The sequence below is a fragment of the Genypterus blacodes genome, unplaced genomic scaffold, assembly GCF_046128005.1.
Source record: "Genypterus blacodes isolate CSIRO-AG114 ecotype Tasmania unplaced genomic scaffold, CSIRO-AGI_Gbla_v1 ptg000058l_1, whole genome shotgun sequence".
NCBI lineage: Eukaryota > Metazoa > Chordata > Actinopteri > Ophidiiformes > Ophidiidae > Genypterus > Genypterus blacodes.
The window spans coordinates 6,434,470-6,453,206 of NW_027466870.1; the positions used below are offsets into that span (position 1 = coordinate 6,434,470).

An 18,737-nucleotide genomic window follows, 5' to 3' on the forward strand; every position below is an offset into this window, starting at 1 on the left:
ACGTTATAAAATAACATAACGACACATCTGAATTAGACATCTTCCAAATGCATTTCCAGTTATGGATGGAATGCATATTTCACAATACAGAAAAGAGAGGAATAGAAATAGCGCAGCTTGAGCAACCGTGTGTCATTGAACCTACGTATATGTTTATAATTCTTTAAAAATGTGGGCTAGGTTTGGGTACAGTTTCGGTTTCGCCCCAAAATCCCTTGAATAGATAAACATGTAAATCTTGTAATGTGTTATGTAATGTAAATGTATACATTATATTTATATATACTTTAATCTACATTACACAAATATTTATAAACCACACACACGTGATTCATATCACTTTAAATACATTACAGACATTTCTAATGAAATGTATTTAAATATTTTTTAATTTTAACACTTAATATTGTCCACAATGCAAAAAGTGTGTGTAGTTTTGTAAAGGAGGAGAATCGTGTATTGAACAACAGTGCTCTCCGGTGGAGCAATGACGACATCACACGTAATAAAGTTTTGGTACGTCATTCAATTTGGGATGCGTCAGATCATTCGGGGCATTAATAAGATGATTTACCAAAGGTCCCTGAAGTTACACAACTAACATTTTCATATCCAAATATGTCACGATGGATTATTTGATCACACGTAAAAGTATAAAATGCCCCTTTTGGTCCTTCAGTGTTTTACGTTATAATAGCTGTTCTAATCCTGTTCTTTCCTTTGTATGTGTACACTGTACAGTGCTGTGTGGGTCAGTGTGTGTCACAGACAGACACACACACGGTGTCTGTTTTGAAGAGGGAACACGTGGCACTGCTTCTGAGAGAGAGAGAGAGAGAGAGAGAGAGAGAGAGAGAGAGAGAGAGAGAGAGAGAGACGCAGTCGTCCCCTCTCCAGCCACGCATGCATTGGCAGAGCGCTGTTTGCCTGCAGTACAGAGGGACAGGACAGATTTGCTGCCGCTTCGCTTTGCCGCTCGGACTGTCTAACTACTCTGAGTTTGTGATCGGACGGGGACATCGAGACAACTGGACAGCCGACAGGATTTGTTTGGTTATTTTCTTCCGTAGCCCAAAGAGAGAGAGAGAGAGATGATGGAGATCAAACTACGAGTTGCCTTTTTTGTCCTGCTGCTCATTAACTTAGGATCCTCTGAACAAGGTGGGTAGTAACTCTGTTTATGTTTCTGCTTATAGCTTTCGGGCGTTTCCGGTGTTATTGTCATGTTAATATTATTCTGTGTTTGACATTATCACCAGTCTCTCTTTGTAGTTCTTTCACAATCTTTCTCGCACGCACGCACACTCACACTCACACGCGCGCACACGCACACACACTAACCTCAATCGATGTAACAGTTAGAGTTACAGTAAGAACTTTGTTTCCCCATAGTAACGTAATGTTTTTGTAACAATCTATTTGAAGTATTGCATTACTTCTCGTTCCCTTCCTTCCTTGCTGTCTGTTGAAACAGCATCACACCTTTATCTCCCCCCCTTCCCCCTCCTCCCCTCTTCTTCCTCCTTCCCTTTTTCTGCTGCTTTTACATTTATTCCCCTCACACCTCTTGTTCTGCTCTTCCCCTTTCTCTCCTACCTGTCTCACACACTTTATCCTCTCATCTTCTCTCTCCCTTTCTTTCAGTCCCCCGCCTGTCATGTTTAAAGGCTATTGACATTTGAAAAGATTTTATTGGGCCGAGCTGTGATCACAGTGGCTCCTCAAGCTGAAATTCAAATGAGTAGAAAAGAGTGTGGCTCCACTGTAGGCTCATTTATTGGTTGCAAATGAGCAGAGGTAGTCCTGATTAATGACACATCTCTGCGGTTTCCTGCTGACTGGTTTCACATTGTGGGATGTGATCACATTTAATAGCGGTGTCAGGTTAGCAGGCTCATTTTTTACTGTACCAGACCTTATTTAGGCCTGGACAATACCCTGTGCAGCATGAGTGTATACAGTAACAAGCTCCATAATAAAAGCTTGGAGCAGAAAATAAGATCAGATATTGGAGACAGCTAGACATAACAAAGTATCGGCCTATAAACATCTGCAGTCCTGACAGTAGTTTCACTCTTCACCTTTTCCGCTCCACTTAAAGTGAAAATCAGTTCATCTGGCTGAGGTTTTCTCTGAAATGACCTCAAGCAATGTGCTGTATAAACAGTTGTTACGCACATAATGATGGCCCGAGTTTTTATAGAAGCACTCAGAGTAAAATATGGTCTGAAAAACAACAGGGTGGAGAGTTGAAGTAAACAGCTGCGCTTAGGAAAACGGTTGGCTGTCCATGTGACTGCCGGGGTCAAAAAGTGAGAAGGAGCTATTTCCCCAGGTGCACTTGGTGTTGACCTGAAGGCCCTGTGATGTCTGGAGAGAGGAGTGTGCAACAATACAAACACTGTCACTCTTCATATATCTCCTTTACACACACACACACACACACACACAAAACAGGAACACAACCTGTAATATGGAGCACCTCTGCCTATTTCTGTCTCCATCTGTTTTTCTATCACTTCAAACACATCCCTCACTCCACTCACTCTCTCACTCTCTCTTTCCCCTCTCACTCTCTGTATCTGTGTGTTGATGAGCTGTTTGAGTGATTATGAAGCTAATCAAAGGCACCATGGCAGCGTGTTACTGAGCGGTAATGACATTACGTTACATTACAGTGGGGCTCTGGTTTTCATCAAAGGGAAGCAGGTAGAGGAGGAAGTAGATTTATACAGTGAGATGAAGACCTGAGGGAGGAAGAGAGGGTTTGGAGCTTCAACGGAAACCAAAAATGACTAAGTACACTGTTATGTGGAATAAGGAACGTTTAAACTGATAATACAAATGATTATTGATGAAGTAAAATGTCCTGTTAAAGATCCTTGGCCTTTGTTTTGTAGCCTGTCCGCACTTTTTGCATACCAGTTTGCCAGTATTGTGTAAATAAAATCCAGTCAAAGTTTCTTCTCTTGACATTCTCACTTGTGCTTTCGCCCCTTAAAGGTGAAGACGACACAGCTGTCTCAAACAGCCCTGTTACTTTGGGCCCTGACCCTGTTCTAGATTCCCAGACTGCAGTGCCTTCAACTGGTCCTCACCTGGACCCCCACAATGGAACTGCTCCACTGGACAGCCTAGACACGACCAACAAAAACACCGGCGTCAGTGACAGCAGCAGCAGCAGCAGCAGTATTAGCAGCAGCAGCAGTACAGTCCCAGCTGGAGGATCTGGCTCTGTGACGCCCATAATCCCACATTCAAACACAGCAACCCAGGCAAACCAGGAGCAAGGTAACACTCTAATCACTACGACAAAGCTTCCTCACCGAGCCGCGAGTCACTGAGTGAAGATGTTAGGAATATACGAACAAAGGCAAGAGAATACTTCTTATTGTTCCTGTCTCTGTTTGAAGTTTGCCTGTGGGGAAGTGTTGTTACTGCTCAGAAGACCTCAGTAGGAAGCTCTGCAGCAGCAGGTGGCTCCGAGGTTACCAGCTATATTTAACAAAGTTGTTATCTCTGTTCTTCAGGTCCAGAACTGGGACACAGAGTGAATAGACACACTGTGACAGGGTTACAAGTGCTGACAGCCATATCACACACACACACACCCTCACACAGGGGCAGAGACCCTTTGTCTGGTCGGAGAAAAGACCAGAGATGGATTCATTTAAATGCTGGGGTCTCATCCTTATTCACTCCTATACAGCTTTCATTTCAATCAAATACCTCAAAGAGTTATAATCAATGATAACTTCTCTAGCAATTAAACTAAATATTATGACTTCTGTGCAAAAGACATATTAAATTCAATTAAATGTATTCAGTGTTAAAGAAGGTAAGATGAGAGGAAATGAAGGCAAATGTATTCTGTATGACAGCGTGGATTCAATAAGGTGTGATGAGCGTCTGCAGGGTTTGGAAAGATTTGGACGGCGTTAGAGACAGAAGTGACATGATTAAATGCAGTGTGACTTTTCACAAGGGGGTGAGAAAGGTAGAAGAGTAATGCTCCTCCCCAGACTCACTCTCTCTCTCTCTCTCTCTCCGTCTCTCTCTCTCCGTCTCTCTCTCTCTATCTCTCCCTCTCTCTCTCTCTCTCTCATTCACATACTCACACACCCACACCGGTGTTGCTTCACACATCAGACTCGTAGAACAAACTTGTTTTTTCAGACACCCGATCTGCTTTGTGACTTTTTCCTTCCGTCTTCACGTCGTCGTCGTCCGACACATTTTTATGACACTTCAAACGTGCATATTAAGTCTGAGCACATCAGGTAGTGATGCATGATGATCATGTGCGTTCTCTTCACCCTGGTAACAAAAATCTTTATTTAGAATTATCTTGATGATCCCTGTCTGAATGCTTCTTTATGTCTCTCTCTCTCTCTGTAGCTTCGACCGCCGACCTTCCCACCCTCCCTCCTTTACTTGGAAATGAGAACCTGACGAATCAGCTGAAAGCTGTGCCCTCGATTCTCCCCTCTGAGAACAACACCTCTGCCTCGCCCTTTCCAGCTGCCACCACTGCCACGTCCAGCCCCGCACACACGGCCCCCGCAGACCCCGCACCGAACCTTTCCACCACACAACCCTCAGGCACGCCGCAGCCTGACCTGCCACACACAACTCCCCTCCAAACACACTCACCCACCTCTACGCCGGCGCTCCAGCCTGCGGGCGAACCGCTCCCCCCCAACTCAGAGACTCTTACTACCGTGAGCACCCAATCCAGCTCAACATCCAGTCCCAGCTCCGATCCAGAGCCCCCCAACCCCCAGCCACCCCAAACCACTTCACATTCCGCTGTAGAGCCCCAGGTCTCCACTGTAGCCCACCCCACACTCACCCCGCCCAGCAGCCCCCCCGCCCAGGCCAAGGCCCATGTCGACATCCCATCTCAGCTCACCGTGGGAGGCGATGGTAAGTGCGTAACGTTTTCTGTGTCGCTACATGAATTAGCTCAGGACGTTTCGCTGCCAGGATATTGACATAGCCTGAACTGAATTGGAGTAACAACAAAGGCGACGCTGTTCTTTGTTTTCTTGCACAAGCCAGACCTTGCTGCTACACAGATAAACAATCGCGAGTCCAAACACACCCGAACACACACACACAAACACACACTCACACACACAGACACACCCCCGTCTGCTACTTTGTACAAGCACTGTCACCACCAAGCAACCCACAATCATTGCTCTGTGTGGGACAGGGACAGAGGCGGTCATGGGACGCTGGACTCTTGAAGACCCTCTGCTTCTCCCTCTCTTGTCTGCCACCTTATTTATGGATCCATACAGTCTGTACATATACACTTATAAATATTATTTTGACACCTTTCCCATTCCCAGTGAGAGGCCGTTTCCTCCACCGCCTTTGCAAACATAGAAGAAAACTGATAAAGTGCCCTTAGCTGACTGGCCGGGTTGAATCAAGCTAAAATATCATAAATTCTCCCCCTGCGTCTGTGGCTCTGTGGTTTTATTAGTTCAGGCTTGGCACGTTGCCTCTTTCCATTAGCTAGAGAACTGGGAGTATTCACCGCTCTGTGGTTGTTGATCCTTTGGACGGGAAGATATAAAAACATCAAAGTTTGACTCTCATAGTCTCTCATAGCAACTTCTATATATATGTACGATAATCTGTCCAGCACAGAAGTGCACACAGACTTCCACACAGACTTGGCCTAAGTAATGCTGATTCTTGTGATTTATACCACGCAGCACTCTCAAAACTCACTTTCCTTCTCTATGGTTTCATTTTCTAAAGCACTTTGTAGCTGTTGTAGAGAAAGCTACCATATAAATACATTAACTGGCTGAACAGAGAGCTCAAGTACAGGCAAGTTTAACATCACCATGTTGTGTTTGACATATCTGTCCTGAGCTACGTGATGAAAATTCCAGCTTGGCACACTGCTCACACTGTTCCCAGCTACATATCCTGTAACACCCGCGTCTATTATTAGATCCAGTCCCCAGTTTGAGACGCTCCAATTCTAATTCTGGGCCAAACTAAAGTGACATTTTGGGGATTGGTTTTGTCATTTGGGTGTTGTTTGAAAACTTCCATCTACATTCATCTCTTAGTTGTGTGATCTTTTGTTGTTTGTGAAACTGGGAAGAATGAAGTTTGACAAAGAGGATCCTCAGCAAATATAAAAGTTTTCTGAGATCTCTTACCTGAAAGTTGTCTATTTCAAGTTTACAGGGAACTTTAGTCAACAGAAGGAAGGAAACATATTGGAGACATTAGTATGTTTAAGTAGACTAAGAAGTTCATAGTGTCAAGCAAATCACTCTCAAAGTGAATCATCAGCAATCACATGTTAATAGAGAACATTCTGTCCCCCCCTGACTCTACCTCATGTCTGTTTCAGCGACCGTTGCCCATGATTCTCCCACCTTAGACCCACTTCTGGCCGGCCTGGTGTCAGCCTTCATCATAACTGCTGTCATCATCACTCTGCTCCTCTTCCTCAAACTGCGCAGAAGAGACAACCGACCCGAGTTCCGTCGGCTCCAGGACCTACCGATGGTAAGAGGGCACCAATGTGTAGTCAGATACTGAAGCTGTATGACCTCATGAGTTCTAAATTGGTATTATAAAGAAAAACAACTAATATTCTCTCTCGCATAATGTCTGTATGTCTGTTTATGTACGTACAAATGTATAATTAGAGGCTTTGCATTGTTTCTTCTTCTGTAGGATGACATGATGGAGGACACACCTTTATCCATGTACAGCTACTAACAGAGGCAAACCAGATTTCCTGGTTCCTCGAGACTCGCCTTCTATCCAGGCCTGTGCCTCTGTCATCAAACCTGGTCTTCTTCTCTTCCATCGGTACACGCAAAGCACTCTGGGTAGGTGGAAGCAATTTTGTGGAAGTATCACTCCTATTGCTTTCATTTATCCAGACCACTGAGATGAAGTAGAAGGCTGGATGGAAGTTGCTATGGACATTGAAGATATTGCCCAAGTTGGAGGTCCCCATTCTGGTGTCTTTTATCAGGCAAAGTCTGACACTTTTACACACATACGTTTCTTTTAGGGGTGGGTGGGGGAGCTGTGTAATATATTTAGATTTCCCCAGGGGTGATAAACGTAAGTTCCCCATAGTCGTCATGAGATAAGCATGACTCAGCACGGAGCAGCATCACCAGCTGTATCCACGCTGGAGTGGCTCGTGCCTTGACACAGAATCCTCCTGTCCTGTCAGACTCTTTACCTGTGGGACGCTGCTTACATTTCCCAGAATCAGTTCATTTGGAAGCGTGGTAGTAAAAGCAAATTCAGTATCTGTCCCAGGAGAGCCAGATACCTGCTGCTGATCTGTGAGAGCTTAACACAGCCTGAGGCCTGATTATAGTGTTAAAATGAGGTTGCACTTTATGTGGAAAAATTGACAAATACTTTTTGTGAGAGATAGAAACTAGAACTTTGTGCGCATGCACAAGTGCATGCATAGCTGTCTGTGTGTGCGTGGATGAGTTTGTGAGAGGTGCATTATGTTTTGTATGACGGGGTATTTAAGAGTTGTTTTTTTTTACTTTGTCTCTGTGTTGAAGGTCCTGCTGTCCTTAGGCTTGAGTTTGATACATGTAGTTTGTTATGTGTGTGTCTTTCCTGGGGTGTGTAGTCCAGGAGAGAGTGCCTTACACAGGGTTGGATCAGATCTTACTGTATGTTGTAGTTTCACTCATATTCAGTCCCACTAACTTCCAGATTGAGCAGACACTCCCGGTCCCACTCTCTCACACACACACACACTCAGGGCTGCAGGATAGCTGCTCTGACTTGCCTGAGTTTGTAGTCTAGCCCTGAGCAAATTCACCATGAAGCCGTCACTCAAAGATGACAGTTTCAGACTTCAAATGGCTAGTGGCCATTCCTTACAATGTCAGCCTTGTCTTGTGCATTGTACATACTACTGAGAGTTCAACATCCAAGGTGCAACTCTAGGAAATTCCTTGTTGCTGTTTTCAGTTTTATCAGAAACATTTTGTACTGCATATGGTTCTCAACAGACAAGGTCATATGAATTCCCCCAGCAGTGCTGTGTATCACTACTTGTATGTTTAGTCTGCCAGTGTGCAGGGAAGTGGAAGAGACATACAGAACAACAGACCCACACTAATAAATAAACACAGTCCCTCTTTGTTTGGAGTCGAGTCTGTGTACTAACACAACATGGTGGCTCCTGATCTAAACCATGCTGGGGATTTGGAGCCGATGCTTGAGATGATTTGCTGTTTAATTTGAATTGTGAGTAACTATGTCCAGTAATAAATGATAAAAGTTCAGATTTCTGATGCTACAGTGTTAAACAGTGTCTCAGTGCCGGCCTGTATTGTTCCCTTTCTTGAAGTATCCTGTTCACATTAACAGGCTTTGGTGCCAGCCGTGGATTATGAACTGATCTCTTAGTGTTTTATGATTAAAGATATTTTCCTCTGCACTCTCTGGCTGTACTTTCAGACTGAGGTTTACTGTGAGCACTTCTTTCAGGCCAGCCTATAGGAGTAACCAGAGGGACACACACACACACACACACACACACACACACACACACACACACACACACACACACACTCCCCCCTCAGACGTTTACACAGGCTTTTATTGTTTGACACAAAACAAATCTCTTTTTACAGAAACTTTAAGTGAATCAACACATTTATTTACAGCGAGGCGGCTGCACAATACTTGGCAAAGGCAATCAAACTGCAGTAGAAAGGCTCGGATTCATCACTCATTATCTGGTCTCACTAACTAATACATCAGCCATTTCTCCATTAATGTCTCTTGGATCACAATGCTACCAGTGGTACAAGAAGAGCTTGATACAAGACAGAATACTGTTAACTGCTCTGTGCCACATACTGTACTGTGTGTGTGTGTGTGTTTGAGCTCTTTATTGCTGCTATTTGGACCAGCGAGACGATCCTGTCTGTGCTGGATGCTGAAATATTAAAGAGCATGACAGCAAGCCTGGCACAGTCTGACTCATGTTAGACATGACGCTATGAAGGGAGCGTGGACTGCTCTCTGACTTCAGCTCTGTGTGTGTGTGTGTGTGTGTGTGTGTGTGTGTGTGTGTGTGTGTGGAGGTGAGCATTAATGGTTCCTCATTTCACTTCACTATGCAGCTACATTACCGGGAATCAAACTCCATCCCTCATCTGATCTCTTCTGCATTGAATGAGTACTTTACAGTGTTAAGACAAACCCATTAAGAGGCCATTAGTCCTCCTGCATGGTGAAGCATCACATGTACAGTAGGATGATCAGAATTTCAAAGCTAAAACGTATTGAATTCTTGATTGACTGGAGAGGAAATCAATGGCACACTGAACAAAGCTCAGTCACTGTGTGTGTGTGTGTGCGCAATGTGGGCAGACAGGGTGTGGCAACAAGCAGAGCACTGTGCAACGGATGGTGGAAGACTTTTAGAGCGCACACACACACACACACACACACACACACACACACACACACACACACACACACACACACACACACACACACACACACACACACACACACACACACACACACACACACACACACACACACACACACACACACACACACACACACACACACACACACACACACACACACACACACCTGCTCCCAGATGATGCAGGTTGCCAGCTCAAAGCCTCCCCATCCTCTGAGCTTTGCCTCTGAAAGACTGAGAGGCAGAGTCTGGGCTCTCTTAATGGCTCGCTGCCTCCTCAAACTGTTTGTCCCAGGAAACTATTAGTGTGCACATGTGCACACACTTACAGCAGATTATTCAAAGAGAATTCCCAGCTATCCCAGTTCCCATCTGTCTGTTTGCTCCTTTTCACACTAGCAGATGTCACCGACTGCATGAAGGAAAAGCAAAGCGTGGATGAGCAGAGACACCGACAGGCTCATACACACATACACACACACACACTCTGGCACCAGAGGGTCGGGGTGTGAGGAAGGTGTCAGAGTTCAAGCAATTCATTAGACAAGAAAGAGCGAGTCTGTTGAGTCCGTTTACAAAACGGTTTGCTGAAATTGCAGAAGTGGAACTCTCTGACACAATGACCTGTCCTGACTCTACACACACACACAGTCCCTTATGCTACAACAGAAACACTCCACAATATTTCCCACTGCTAAAGGAGAATTCATAGTGTGAGTCATATATCACACATCACACTGAAGCAGGTGTGTTTGATGATCTCAGGGTGTTTGTGAGGAGCAGAGACCTGACGACTGCTTCTCCTGTTTAGATCACAGAACATAACCTTTCATAATGTTAGAGGTCATGAAGACTGAGATCAGATCCCAAGCTTGGGTTGAGATCCTCATCAAGGAGATCGAGATCACCATCAGCATCATCCGCCCCCTCCTCCTCCTCCTCCTCCTCATCGTCCTCCACATCACTTCCTGGGCAGAGAAAGTCACTCCGTCTGGACTGAACACTCAGACGCACTCGTGGGTTTTGATGAAGAGCTGGCAGAGGTGAAGAGAAGAGAAGGAGTCATTAAATGCTGCGTGTGTTTGCGCGTGCGTGTGTGTGTGTGTGTGTGTGTGTGTGTGTGTGAGAGAGAGAGTTTGAGTGAGTGGCTCTTGGCTGCATTACTGTGTGGGATTAGTTTGGAAAAGATTCAAATGTTTTCCGATAACAAAGTGCAACAGCATGTAAGGTTGTGTGTGTGTGTGTGTGTGTGTGTGTGTGTGTGTGTGTGTACAATCACCACATTAGCCTAGCTGCACAAATCACTCTGGGAAACATTTAGAGATTATAATCTCTTGTGGGAACATCAACCTCAGCTTGTGATCTCTGCATGTCAGCTCACACACACACACATGCACACTCACTCTGCTCAGTGGTTGCGCATCTCCACTCACCCCCCCCCCCCTCTGTCTTTGTTGGTTTTTATCATGGCACCTCCTCACCCAGTGCCCAGATATGTTAAACACAGACGAGCACTCGATGCTCCGGTGACTCAGATCTGCTGGAGTGAATCACACAGGACACTGATCCAGATGTGAGGGGGAGGGGAGGAGGGAAACTACACTTTCCATCCTGCTGAAACCTTCACCCACTCTGTGCTCATCTGGTGCCCTGCTCACCACTTGGTGTGTGTGTGTGTGTGTGTGTGTTGTATAAGTTGAAAACATCAATGGGAGCGGGACGAAGCTGACCGCTCTCCCTTTGGTGTGTTGTATCCTGATCTCACCAGGGTCTCTGTCATCCAGCCATGAGAGGTCGTCCGAGCTGACCTCTGCCAGGCTCGGGGTGAGGCTGAAGTCTTCAGAGTCAGAGTCCGGCTCCCTCGCTCCCACTTTAACCCCTCTCCTGTGACTGGTAGGGACCGGGCCTGGTGCCGCCTCTGGAACCAAACCTGTGAACAAGGAAGAAGAACAAAAGGGACAAGCCGCTCAGTGGTTAATCACATTGTGTGTGTGTGTGTCTTTGTGTGTGTGAGAACAACAAGCAGAGAGGGAGGAGGAGACTTGCCAGAGGTGCACGTTGACAGCAAAGGCATGGGTTCATGTCCTCCAAGGGTAAGATTCATGACGTCCTCCTTCAGTTGTGTCATAGTTAATCTGTTATCCAGGACAAGTAATGACAAAGCGGCCCAGAGACGCCAGAGACAAACCTCCAACGTGCACACAGACACACACACACACGCACACACACGTACCTGATATGATGGACTTCCTGCCGTGTGTTGAATTCTTGCGAGACAGCCTTGGCCAGCTCTGTGCCGTGTGTCCTGTAGGTATCTGTGAGCTCCTCCAACATCTGAGGAAACACACACACACACACACCCAGGGTCTCAGGTCAGGGATGAGAGGGAAGACAAGAGGACCACAAGCACACAAAAGGAGCCATATTGTGCGTTTACCTTACAGCTGCGTTCATATTGTCTCCTGGTCTCTCTGTTCTCCGCCTGCTGGAGGAAGGCATCCTCCTCCTGTCTCCCTGTCGAGGGGGGAAAAGAAGAACAGACGTTGTGTGCAAGACCGTGCTTGTCTCTGCTCTGCAGGCCAGCACTCGGTGTGGGACATGTGCAGTCCCGTAGAGTCTGTGACATGACGCACGCAATGTGTGTTTAAGTGACTCACTGAGCCGCGTTTTCAGTTGCTCCACCTCTCTGCGCAGCTGTTCCAGCTCCTCTCGATGGAGCTTTGAGCTGAAACTGTGAAAAAGGAAACACGGTGAAGCGACACCTTCCTGTCATGTCCTTCTTAAATACTCGTCTCCCCCGTGATGGAGACGTCCTCCCCTCTCTAGCAGCAAAGTTTGGCCCAATACAACATGTGAGGAGTCAATACTGCTGCGTCAGACAGGAAGCTGGAGCGATTATCCTGTCATTCTGTAACAACGCCCCCTTGCCCCACACCTATGCACCTCTCCTCTAGGTTGCCTAGCGACGTGGCTCTGGTGATGTGTCCCCGCAGACTGCTCAGCTCACGTCCGACCTCTCTCCTCCACTGCTCCATCCGTCTCTCTGCTCCTGGACTTTGTCTCCTCTTGGCCTCGTCCCTCTCTCTGGAGTCTTCACGCAGCCTCTGAACCTCCTCTGGGGAAGAGAGGGAGAGCTGTGAAGGGGGAGTCTCTCTCCTGTTCCAATCTCATGGATGGAGCTCAATCAGTCATTTTGAAGACAAATAAACTGCCTGTACCCAAAAAGCAGGAAGGCTAATTCACTCATGGCACAGTGAGTGGTGAGGAGTAATGTGGTAAAAGTCTTTTAGAAGCCTTTGTGCACCGGTTGAGGGAGCGAGGAGATAAAGAGGCCCGGCCTGTGCCAAGATCTCCAGTTACAGGAGCCCAGATGGGAGGATCTACCTGGCATGAATGACTCTCTGCAGGTCACAGGCAGAAAGGAAAGGCCTGATTTTGGAATTGAATCTGAAAGTACTGAGGCAGGATTTACAGTAACAACTAAATGTGTTTGACTCAACTCAGTGCCAAACACACTCCAACCCCCCAGCCAACTCTCAAGCAATAATAACTCATGTTAAAATGCCGAATGTGGCAACTTTAACATCTTGAAAGTGTAACAACGTTATCTGCATAAGCATGTTAGGCAATGTTGAATCAGATAAGAGGAGTCGGGCGTGGCTCTGTTTGTGAGAAGACAGCTTGACCTGGTATAAACAGAGGTAAGGTGCGGTGTGTGTTGCTCCATTACCCTGCAGCATCTGGATGTGGTGCTGTTGAGACTGTCTCTCTCTGTCCATGTCACGGAGTCTTTGGTTGAGAGACTCAATCGACTGAAAGAACACATTCATATTTCTGTATCTGCTGCGATGACATCCATGTAATAATGACATAAACCAAGGAAAGAATGGTGAACACACACCTGGCTCTGCATTTGGAGTTGTGTCTGAAGAGCTGCTAGGTCGGCCCGCTGTATATGAGGACTGTGGCACGGAGAGGCCTGCAGGAGGAAGGGAGAACGAGGAGGAAGGGCCGGAGGTCTGTCCAAATCTGAATCATGAATCCTCTCCCTTACTGGAAACAGATCTGTGGAGGATGAGGAAGTACACACTCAAGCCTAAAGGAAACACATGTTGACAAATCCCAGCAGCCCTCTGATCCTGAGGTGAGGTCTGGAAGGATGGAAGTCACACAGAAATAATTTCCCCTCTCTGTCATAACCAGAAGCAGCTCATGTACTAGTTAACTTACCCTCTCCTCCTTTGGAAAATTTCCCCGGTGATGTCAGTCTTTCCTGTGGACACATTATAGATAATCCAATACCCTGCCACAAAACTGTATTAAGCATTTTGTGGTCGTGTTTCCTTGGACTGAAACCTCAAAATTGAACGTTGTTGAATCAAAGTCTTGCTGATATGTGGTGAATAATGTTTTACAAGTGTACCTAATAAATTGGCAAACGAATGTAATTGCTTAGTGAAGCTGCAGTGCCATCTACAGACATGTCCATTAATTACTGTTTACTAATGCCAAGTGCAAGGCTCCATGAGGTAAACAACATCAGGTTACCATCTTCAAATGTTCCTGTGTGTGATTTTCCATCCAGTATTGGAAAAGAGACGATGAAGAGAAGAAGATCCACATCAACTCACCCTCATCTTGGCCACGCTGCTGTCTGCGGCTGACAGTATGGAGCTCATCTGACTGTCCCAGTTCATGCTGAGTCAAACTAGCAGGCCAGACATGAAGGAGAATGATCATAAAAGCTTTAACTCAGACAGTTAATCAGGATTCTGGATCAGGAGTAGCAGCTTCATGCAAACGTCGTTGTGTAGTCACTGTGCAGAGTGATGCTGTAACTCTACACGTGTTTAGAAGCTGGTAGGTCAGGTAACATTAACTGTCTAACACACCCAGAGTGATGAAGTGACACCGTGACTGAACATCACGTGAAGCAAAGAGCAGGAGTTACTGACTGTTGTGAAGACGTATAAGAATGTGTAGACTACTAGTTTAATAAAGTCTCTCTTAAGGGGCATTACAAACATATTACACACCGAACTCAGTTATGTTTGTGTAACCAATAGGATAAAAGCGTTTACACACACCACAACGTTGGTGTTACAAACGTTTAAAACTAAACCCATACTGCACAGCGCCCCCTACAGCCACAAAATACAGACAAATACTATCAATTAGATAAAGAAATAGGAGGAAATCCCCTTAATGGAGACATTCCACGGCACAAGCTACCTAACCTGGCTGTGATTCGGGACATGTTCAAGGACACCGACTGATAAACACATAAAGGCTTCATAACTGCTCATGTTGAAGTTTAAATCTTGGCAGGCCCTGAACACATCAGCGCGAGCTATGGTGTCATGGTAACCGAAGCTAATTCCAGTTAGCAGCTGCTTCACGGTGACTTTTCTGATCCTTCAGCCGTCTTGACTTGCACAACATTGAATGACTGCCGGCGTTACTTGGACACATATCGAAGTCTCGTTTCAAACATAATTGTTATTTGTTTGCCTGGTGGGACAACAAGTAGTGTCGGAGAGGTAAAAAATGCAGAAATGCGTGGGTTAGCTAGGCTACTTACAGAGGAATACTGCGGTCCAGTTTTAAATCCAGGTGCCCATAACGATGCGTAATGACGTATAACGTAGCCCCACGGGACTTCTGGGTAATGTAGTTAATTCGTTAAATGACAATTTGTCAAAATATAAGGTTTTTATCCACGACATTCAGTGCTTTGTGTATTCTATTGTAAAATTGAAATTAATTTCCATCAACAGTGGGTCAACAGTGTCATTACATCACTGTTGACCCACACAAGTCAAACCTTCAAATAACAAACCGAACCGAACTTCATATCCCACAATGCAATTCTCTATATTTGCGCATACACAACAATGGCGTCTGCAGGGACCGACGTGGAAAAGATAACAGGACTACTAAACGACTTTTTACCCAAACAGGGATTTGAAGTCCATCCTTTAAAGGTATGACGGGCGTTTGAAATGCATGTCGGTTTAAAAGCTCCGAAAGTTTAGTTTAATGCAGTTGAACACATCACTACGCAGGTTGTCTGACATTCTGGCCCCATGCTGGTACAGGTTGCCTGGTATAACTCTGTGCTGGAGCCCTCAATGCGCATAAATTACCCAGAAGACACCGTGGCTGCGGTGGTCCTAAGCACGCCGGATATGTTTGAACAGGCCTTCCTGCCTTTCCTGGAGCAGAGTGGCTGCCAAAGGTTCTCTGACCCCATAGACCAGTGTGTCAAACACTCCATCACCTCTGCAGTCTCACAGGTGAGTGGATGATGATGATGATGATGATGATGATGATGGTGGTGGTGGTGATGGTGACTTGTTATAGTGGTCCTGTTGACAAGTTAGAAACATGAAGTACACATCAGTAAGGATCTGAGGCAGTATGAGGTCATTTATGGTGTTGTAGTGTTTTCCAGAGCAGAAGGTGGATATCAGCTATGACTATGAGATGCTGCCCACCAAGTTGCCTAAGTTCCTGGCTCAGACTGCCGCCCACATGGCTGGAGCTGCTTACTACTACAGACAGGATGATGTCATAGACCAACCCTGGGGGAAAAAGGTGTTATATTTGTTTATTTATGTGTGTGTGTTTGAGTATAATTCCTCATTGTCTCCTCGCCTTCAGTGTGCATCTTCCTCTTTTCTCCCACAGAAGATGTATGGTGTGTGTATACATCCACGTTTTGGGGGCTGGTTCGCTATCAGAGCCCTTCTGGTGTTTGACGGAGTGGTGGCGGGCCCTGAACTGGTACAGCCTGTCCCCATTGACTGCGTGTCCTCCAGGGAGGACAGAATACAGCTGCTGGAGGCTTTTAACCTTCGCTGGCAGGTACAGGACCTCAGCCATCTCTGTTGGTCTCACAATGAATGGAGATCAGTGGGTCACAAACTGTTTCATGTCCCAGACCTCCTAGTGCATGGCCTTTAGATAACAGACCCCCGTCTGGTAAAGGATCTATTGTCCCATGGGCTCCCTGCTGAGACCAGTTTAGCCCCGAGTCTGCCCTGTAGATAGGGAGATGACAGTAAATGGTGAATTCTGTGCTTAAACATTCCCTTTCATGATGGCACAGGATCATCACAGCACCAGAAAACTGATAATTAGCTGTGTATTCAAGCTTATCTTGAAGGATTAAGTTGTACTCATAGTGCACAGTCTCTTTTTTGTTGTTTTATTTGACTGTTAAATCTCTTTATTTGTGTCATCAGGATGGAAGCTACAGAGATATCATCCCTGTAGACCAGACCTACTCCCAGAGACAGCAGGACTACTTTCTTCTTCGCCCTGCCAAGCGTTTCGATCTGCTCAGGAGCTGGGGTTTCGACATACCGGAGGATGAGGACGAGCCTAACGCCGGCTCTGACGAGGAGACGAAGGTGGGCGGACATGGCTGAAAGAGGATGAAGCGTTCTTGCCCCCCCACCCCCCACTGCACGCAAACCACTCCTCCTTTCTAACCTTTGCATTTACCTGCTGCCAGTGGGCTCAAGCTAAAAGATATTTAATGTTACACAAGATACCTTCTACTCCATATGTGTACACTACTTTTGAAAGCTATATCAAGTTATGCGTTTAAATGAAGTGAATGAAATGTTGTATTTGGGAAAGGATATTAATGCTATTCATGTTTTAAGTTGGCCTGCAGTTATAGAAGACTGGAAAATGTCCGAGCCAAAGAAGTGTGTTTCTCTTTTGGACATTGATGTTGGAGATGTTTGAGTTTGTAGAGTCTGCTTGAATCCAAAGGCTCCAGCAGGTGTTTCTCTTGATGTCTGTGGACAAGAAGGGGCTAAAAATCGGCTGCACTTGAATATCCGTCCTCACAAAACAGGGAAAACATTTTTGTTCTGTCACGTTTGTATTATTGGTTAATGTGCCTTATACTGCAAATGATTGTTATTGTTTGTACTACACTACATAGTAGCATGCAGACTAAATACTACTACTACGTTTTTGCAGGGACTTTATATTTGTGGGCTTTTATTTTATTTATTTTAAGAACAGCTGACTTTGTAAGGATAAGCTGGGGTTGCGATGGAAAACTGACAAATGAAAGAATCAATGATTTCTGTTCATACATTTTTTTCTCCTGTTGTTAAAGCTAAGCTCAGCTTGTTTGGTCCTTTCATTCATTCTTGCTTGTCAATGTTTGATGCAAGCAGATGGAGAAAGCTGCTGAATGAGCAGTAAACCATTAAACTGATGGTTTGCACCAACACATGTCTCCAGTATGTTTCTGTTTCTGTGAATCGGTCAAATATGAATAATGAATACAACTGTAGCTTGCACATGGTGTGATATTATACATGTTGGTATCTGTTCATCTGCCTGTGTATCTGAATATACCTGGTAAACTTGAGCTGAGCCGAGCCTGCAGTATAGATGAGCCTCAGTCTGTCAGCACGCTGACACAGTGACTGGTGTTAAACTGTAACTAACCTCTGTCACTGGGTCGGCACCTCCTGCAGTGACACTGACCCAGGATGAACTCTGCCTGCCATGCATACGATAGTCTGTTTACATACAACCAGCAGGCAGCAGCACTGAGCGGCTCCTCTCGTACAGTAAAGAGTTAAATTGACCTCCTCACTTTGAACTGGTTCACATATAATATTCTGTACACTTTATGTTATGCAAACCAAAACGTGCGGCCTCAAGGGGAATGTGGCGTCATCCGCTCTGCAGTTCATCTCCAGTGGCGTTCACTTCCCTATTCTCACCGCTAGATGTCCCTATTCTCCTGCTGATGGCGCAGGCTGCTGCCCTTCAGACTGACTACGCAGATGCCTCCTGTCCTGCCTCCTGCCTCGCTGAGTAAACTGAGTGCGCACTCTGCTCAATATAAGTGTTTCATGAATGGACCGAACTAGTTGATCTTCCATTGTGTTTCCTGCATTTAAGTGTAGTTTACTTAATGGCTCCTGCTGTCATAATTTTCTCATTTCTTCCTTCCTTTGTGATTACAGGAACAAAATTGACAACTTTTTCTACGGGTTCTCTCTCTCTCTCTCTCTCTCTCTCTCTCTCTCTCTCTCTCTCTCTCTCTCCCCCTTCTCTCTCTCCCACTGCACCCCTCTCTCCTCAGCCCCTTTCCTCCGTCCTATTCTATCTGTGTACTGAATCAGCATTTCAGAGCAGTATGCCGCAGGCCTGCAGAGAGGCAGACCATGGAGTTAATTATACTCCCACAGATTCTCCATTTCTCTCGTATCCCCCTCCTCTGTTG

At 45.7% G+C, this 18,737-nt stretch overlaps 3 protein-coding genes across 5 annotated transcripts; 2 read left to right on the forward strand and 1 right to left on the reverse strand.

Annotated features, from left to right (window-relative positions):
* Positions 1 to 779: 779 nt before the first annotated feature.
* Positions 780 to 8,467, forward strand: LOC143003085 (uncharacterized). The gene is made up of 5 exons (XM_076153584.1): positions 780 to 1,161; positions 3,004 to 3,291; positions 4,399 to 4,926; positions 6,386 to 6,543; positions 6,715 to 8,467. Exons 1-5 carry the CDS (start codon positions 1,092 to 1,094, stop codon positions 6,757 to 6,759), a joined length of 1,089 nt encoding a protein of 362 aa, XP_076009699.1. The 5' UTR covers positions 780 to 1,091; the 3' UTR covers positions 6,760 to 8,467.
* Positions 8,468 to 8,611: 144 nt separating this feature from the next.
* On the reverse strand, positions 8,612 to 15,099 carry LOC143002639 (uncharacterized). 2 transcript variants are annotated; one of them, XR_012963810.1, is made up of 11 exons: positions 15,054 to 15,099; positions 14,104 to 14,180; positions 13,703 to 13,745; positions 13,374 to 13,537; positions 13,203 to 13,284; positions 12,416 to 12,587; positions 12,130 to 12,203; positions 11,910 to 11,986; positions 11,706 to 11,806; positions 11,238 to 11,607; positions 8,612 to 10,506 (listed from the first exon to the last, which is right to left on the reverse strand). XR_012963810.1 is itself a non-coding variant. In XM_076152839.1 (10 exons), exons 2-10 carry the CDS (start codon positions 14,167 to 14,169, stop codon positions 11,551 to 11,553), a joined length of 831 nt encoding a protein of 276 aa, XP_076008954.1. In that variant the 5' UTR covers positions 14,170 to 14,180; positions 15,054 to 15,099; the 3' UTR covers positions 11,436 to 11,550. The 2 variants fall into 2 exon arrangements, 1 of the variants encoding a protein (XP_076008954.1); XM_076152839.1 differs by lacking the exon at positions 8,612 to 10,506 and having other exon boundaries at positions 11,436 to 11,607; positions 11,915 to 11,986.
* Positions 15,100 to 15,352: 253 nt separating this feature from the next.
* mmachc (metabolism of cobalamin associated C) lies at positions 15,353 to 17,720 on the forward strand. Of its 2 annotated transcripts, none has more exons than XM_076152822.1 (5): positions 15,353 to 15,456; positions 15,571 to 15,768; positions 15,917 to 16,069; positions 16,163 to 16,339; positions 16,720 to 17,720. In XM_076152822.1, the coding sequence occupies exons 1-5, from the start codon at positions 15,367 to 15,369 to the stop codon at positions 16,903 to 16,905; spliced, it is 804 nt and encodes a 267-aa protein (XP_076008937.1). In that variant the 5' UTR covers positions 15,353 to 15,366; the 3' UTR covers positions 16,906 to 17,720. The 2 variants fall into 2 exon arrangements, with proteins under 2 accessions (XP_076008937.1, XP_076008938.1); XM_076152823.1 differs by having other exon boundaries at positions 15,932 to 16,069.
* Positions 17,721 to 18,737: the final 1,017 nt, after the last annotated feature.

Bases quoted from the DNA above. Each gene is read 5' to 3' on its own strand.
- mmachc (XM_076152822.1), top strand. From the start codon at position 15,367: ATGGCGTCTGCAGGGACCGACGTGGAAAAGATAACAGGACTACTAAAC. The intron at 15,769-15,916 runs GTGAGTGGATGA...ATGGTGTTGTAG, and splicing joins TCACCTCTGCAGTCTCACAG to TGTTTTCCAGAGCAGAAGGT. The intron at 16,340-16,719 runs GTACAGGACCTC...TTGTGTCATCAG, and splicing joins CTTTTAACCTTCGCTGGCAG to GATGGAAGCTACAGAGATAT.
- LOC143002639 (XM_076152839.1), bottom strand. From the start codon at position 14,169: ATGAACTGGGACAGTCAGATGAGCTCCATACTGTCAGCCGCAGACAGC. The intron at 11,987-12,129 runs GTGAGTCACTTA...CCCCCTCGACAG, and splicing joins GCAACTGAAAACGCGGCTCA to GGAGACAGGAGGAGGATGCC. The intron at 11,807-11,914 runs GTAAGGTAAACG...GTGTTTCCTCAG, and splicing joins GAGACAATATGAACGCAGCT to ATGTTGGAGGAGCTCACAGA.
- LOC143003085 (XM_076153584.1), top strand. From the start codon at position 1,092: ATGATGGAGATCAAACTACGAGTTGCCTTTTTTGTCCTGCTGCTCATT. The intron at 1,162-3,003 runs GTGGGTAGTAAC...CGCCCCTTAAAG, and splicing joins CTTAGGATCCTCTGAACAAG to GTGAAGACGACACAGCTGTC. The intron at 4,927-6,385 runs GTAAGTGCGTAA...TGTCTGTTTCAG, and splicing joins GCTCACCGTGGGAGGCGATG to CGACCGTTGCCCATGATTCT.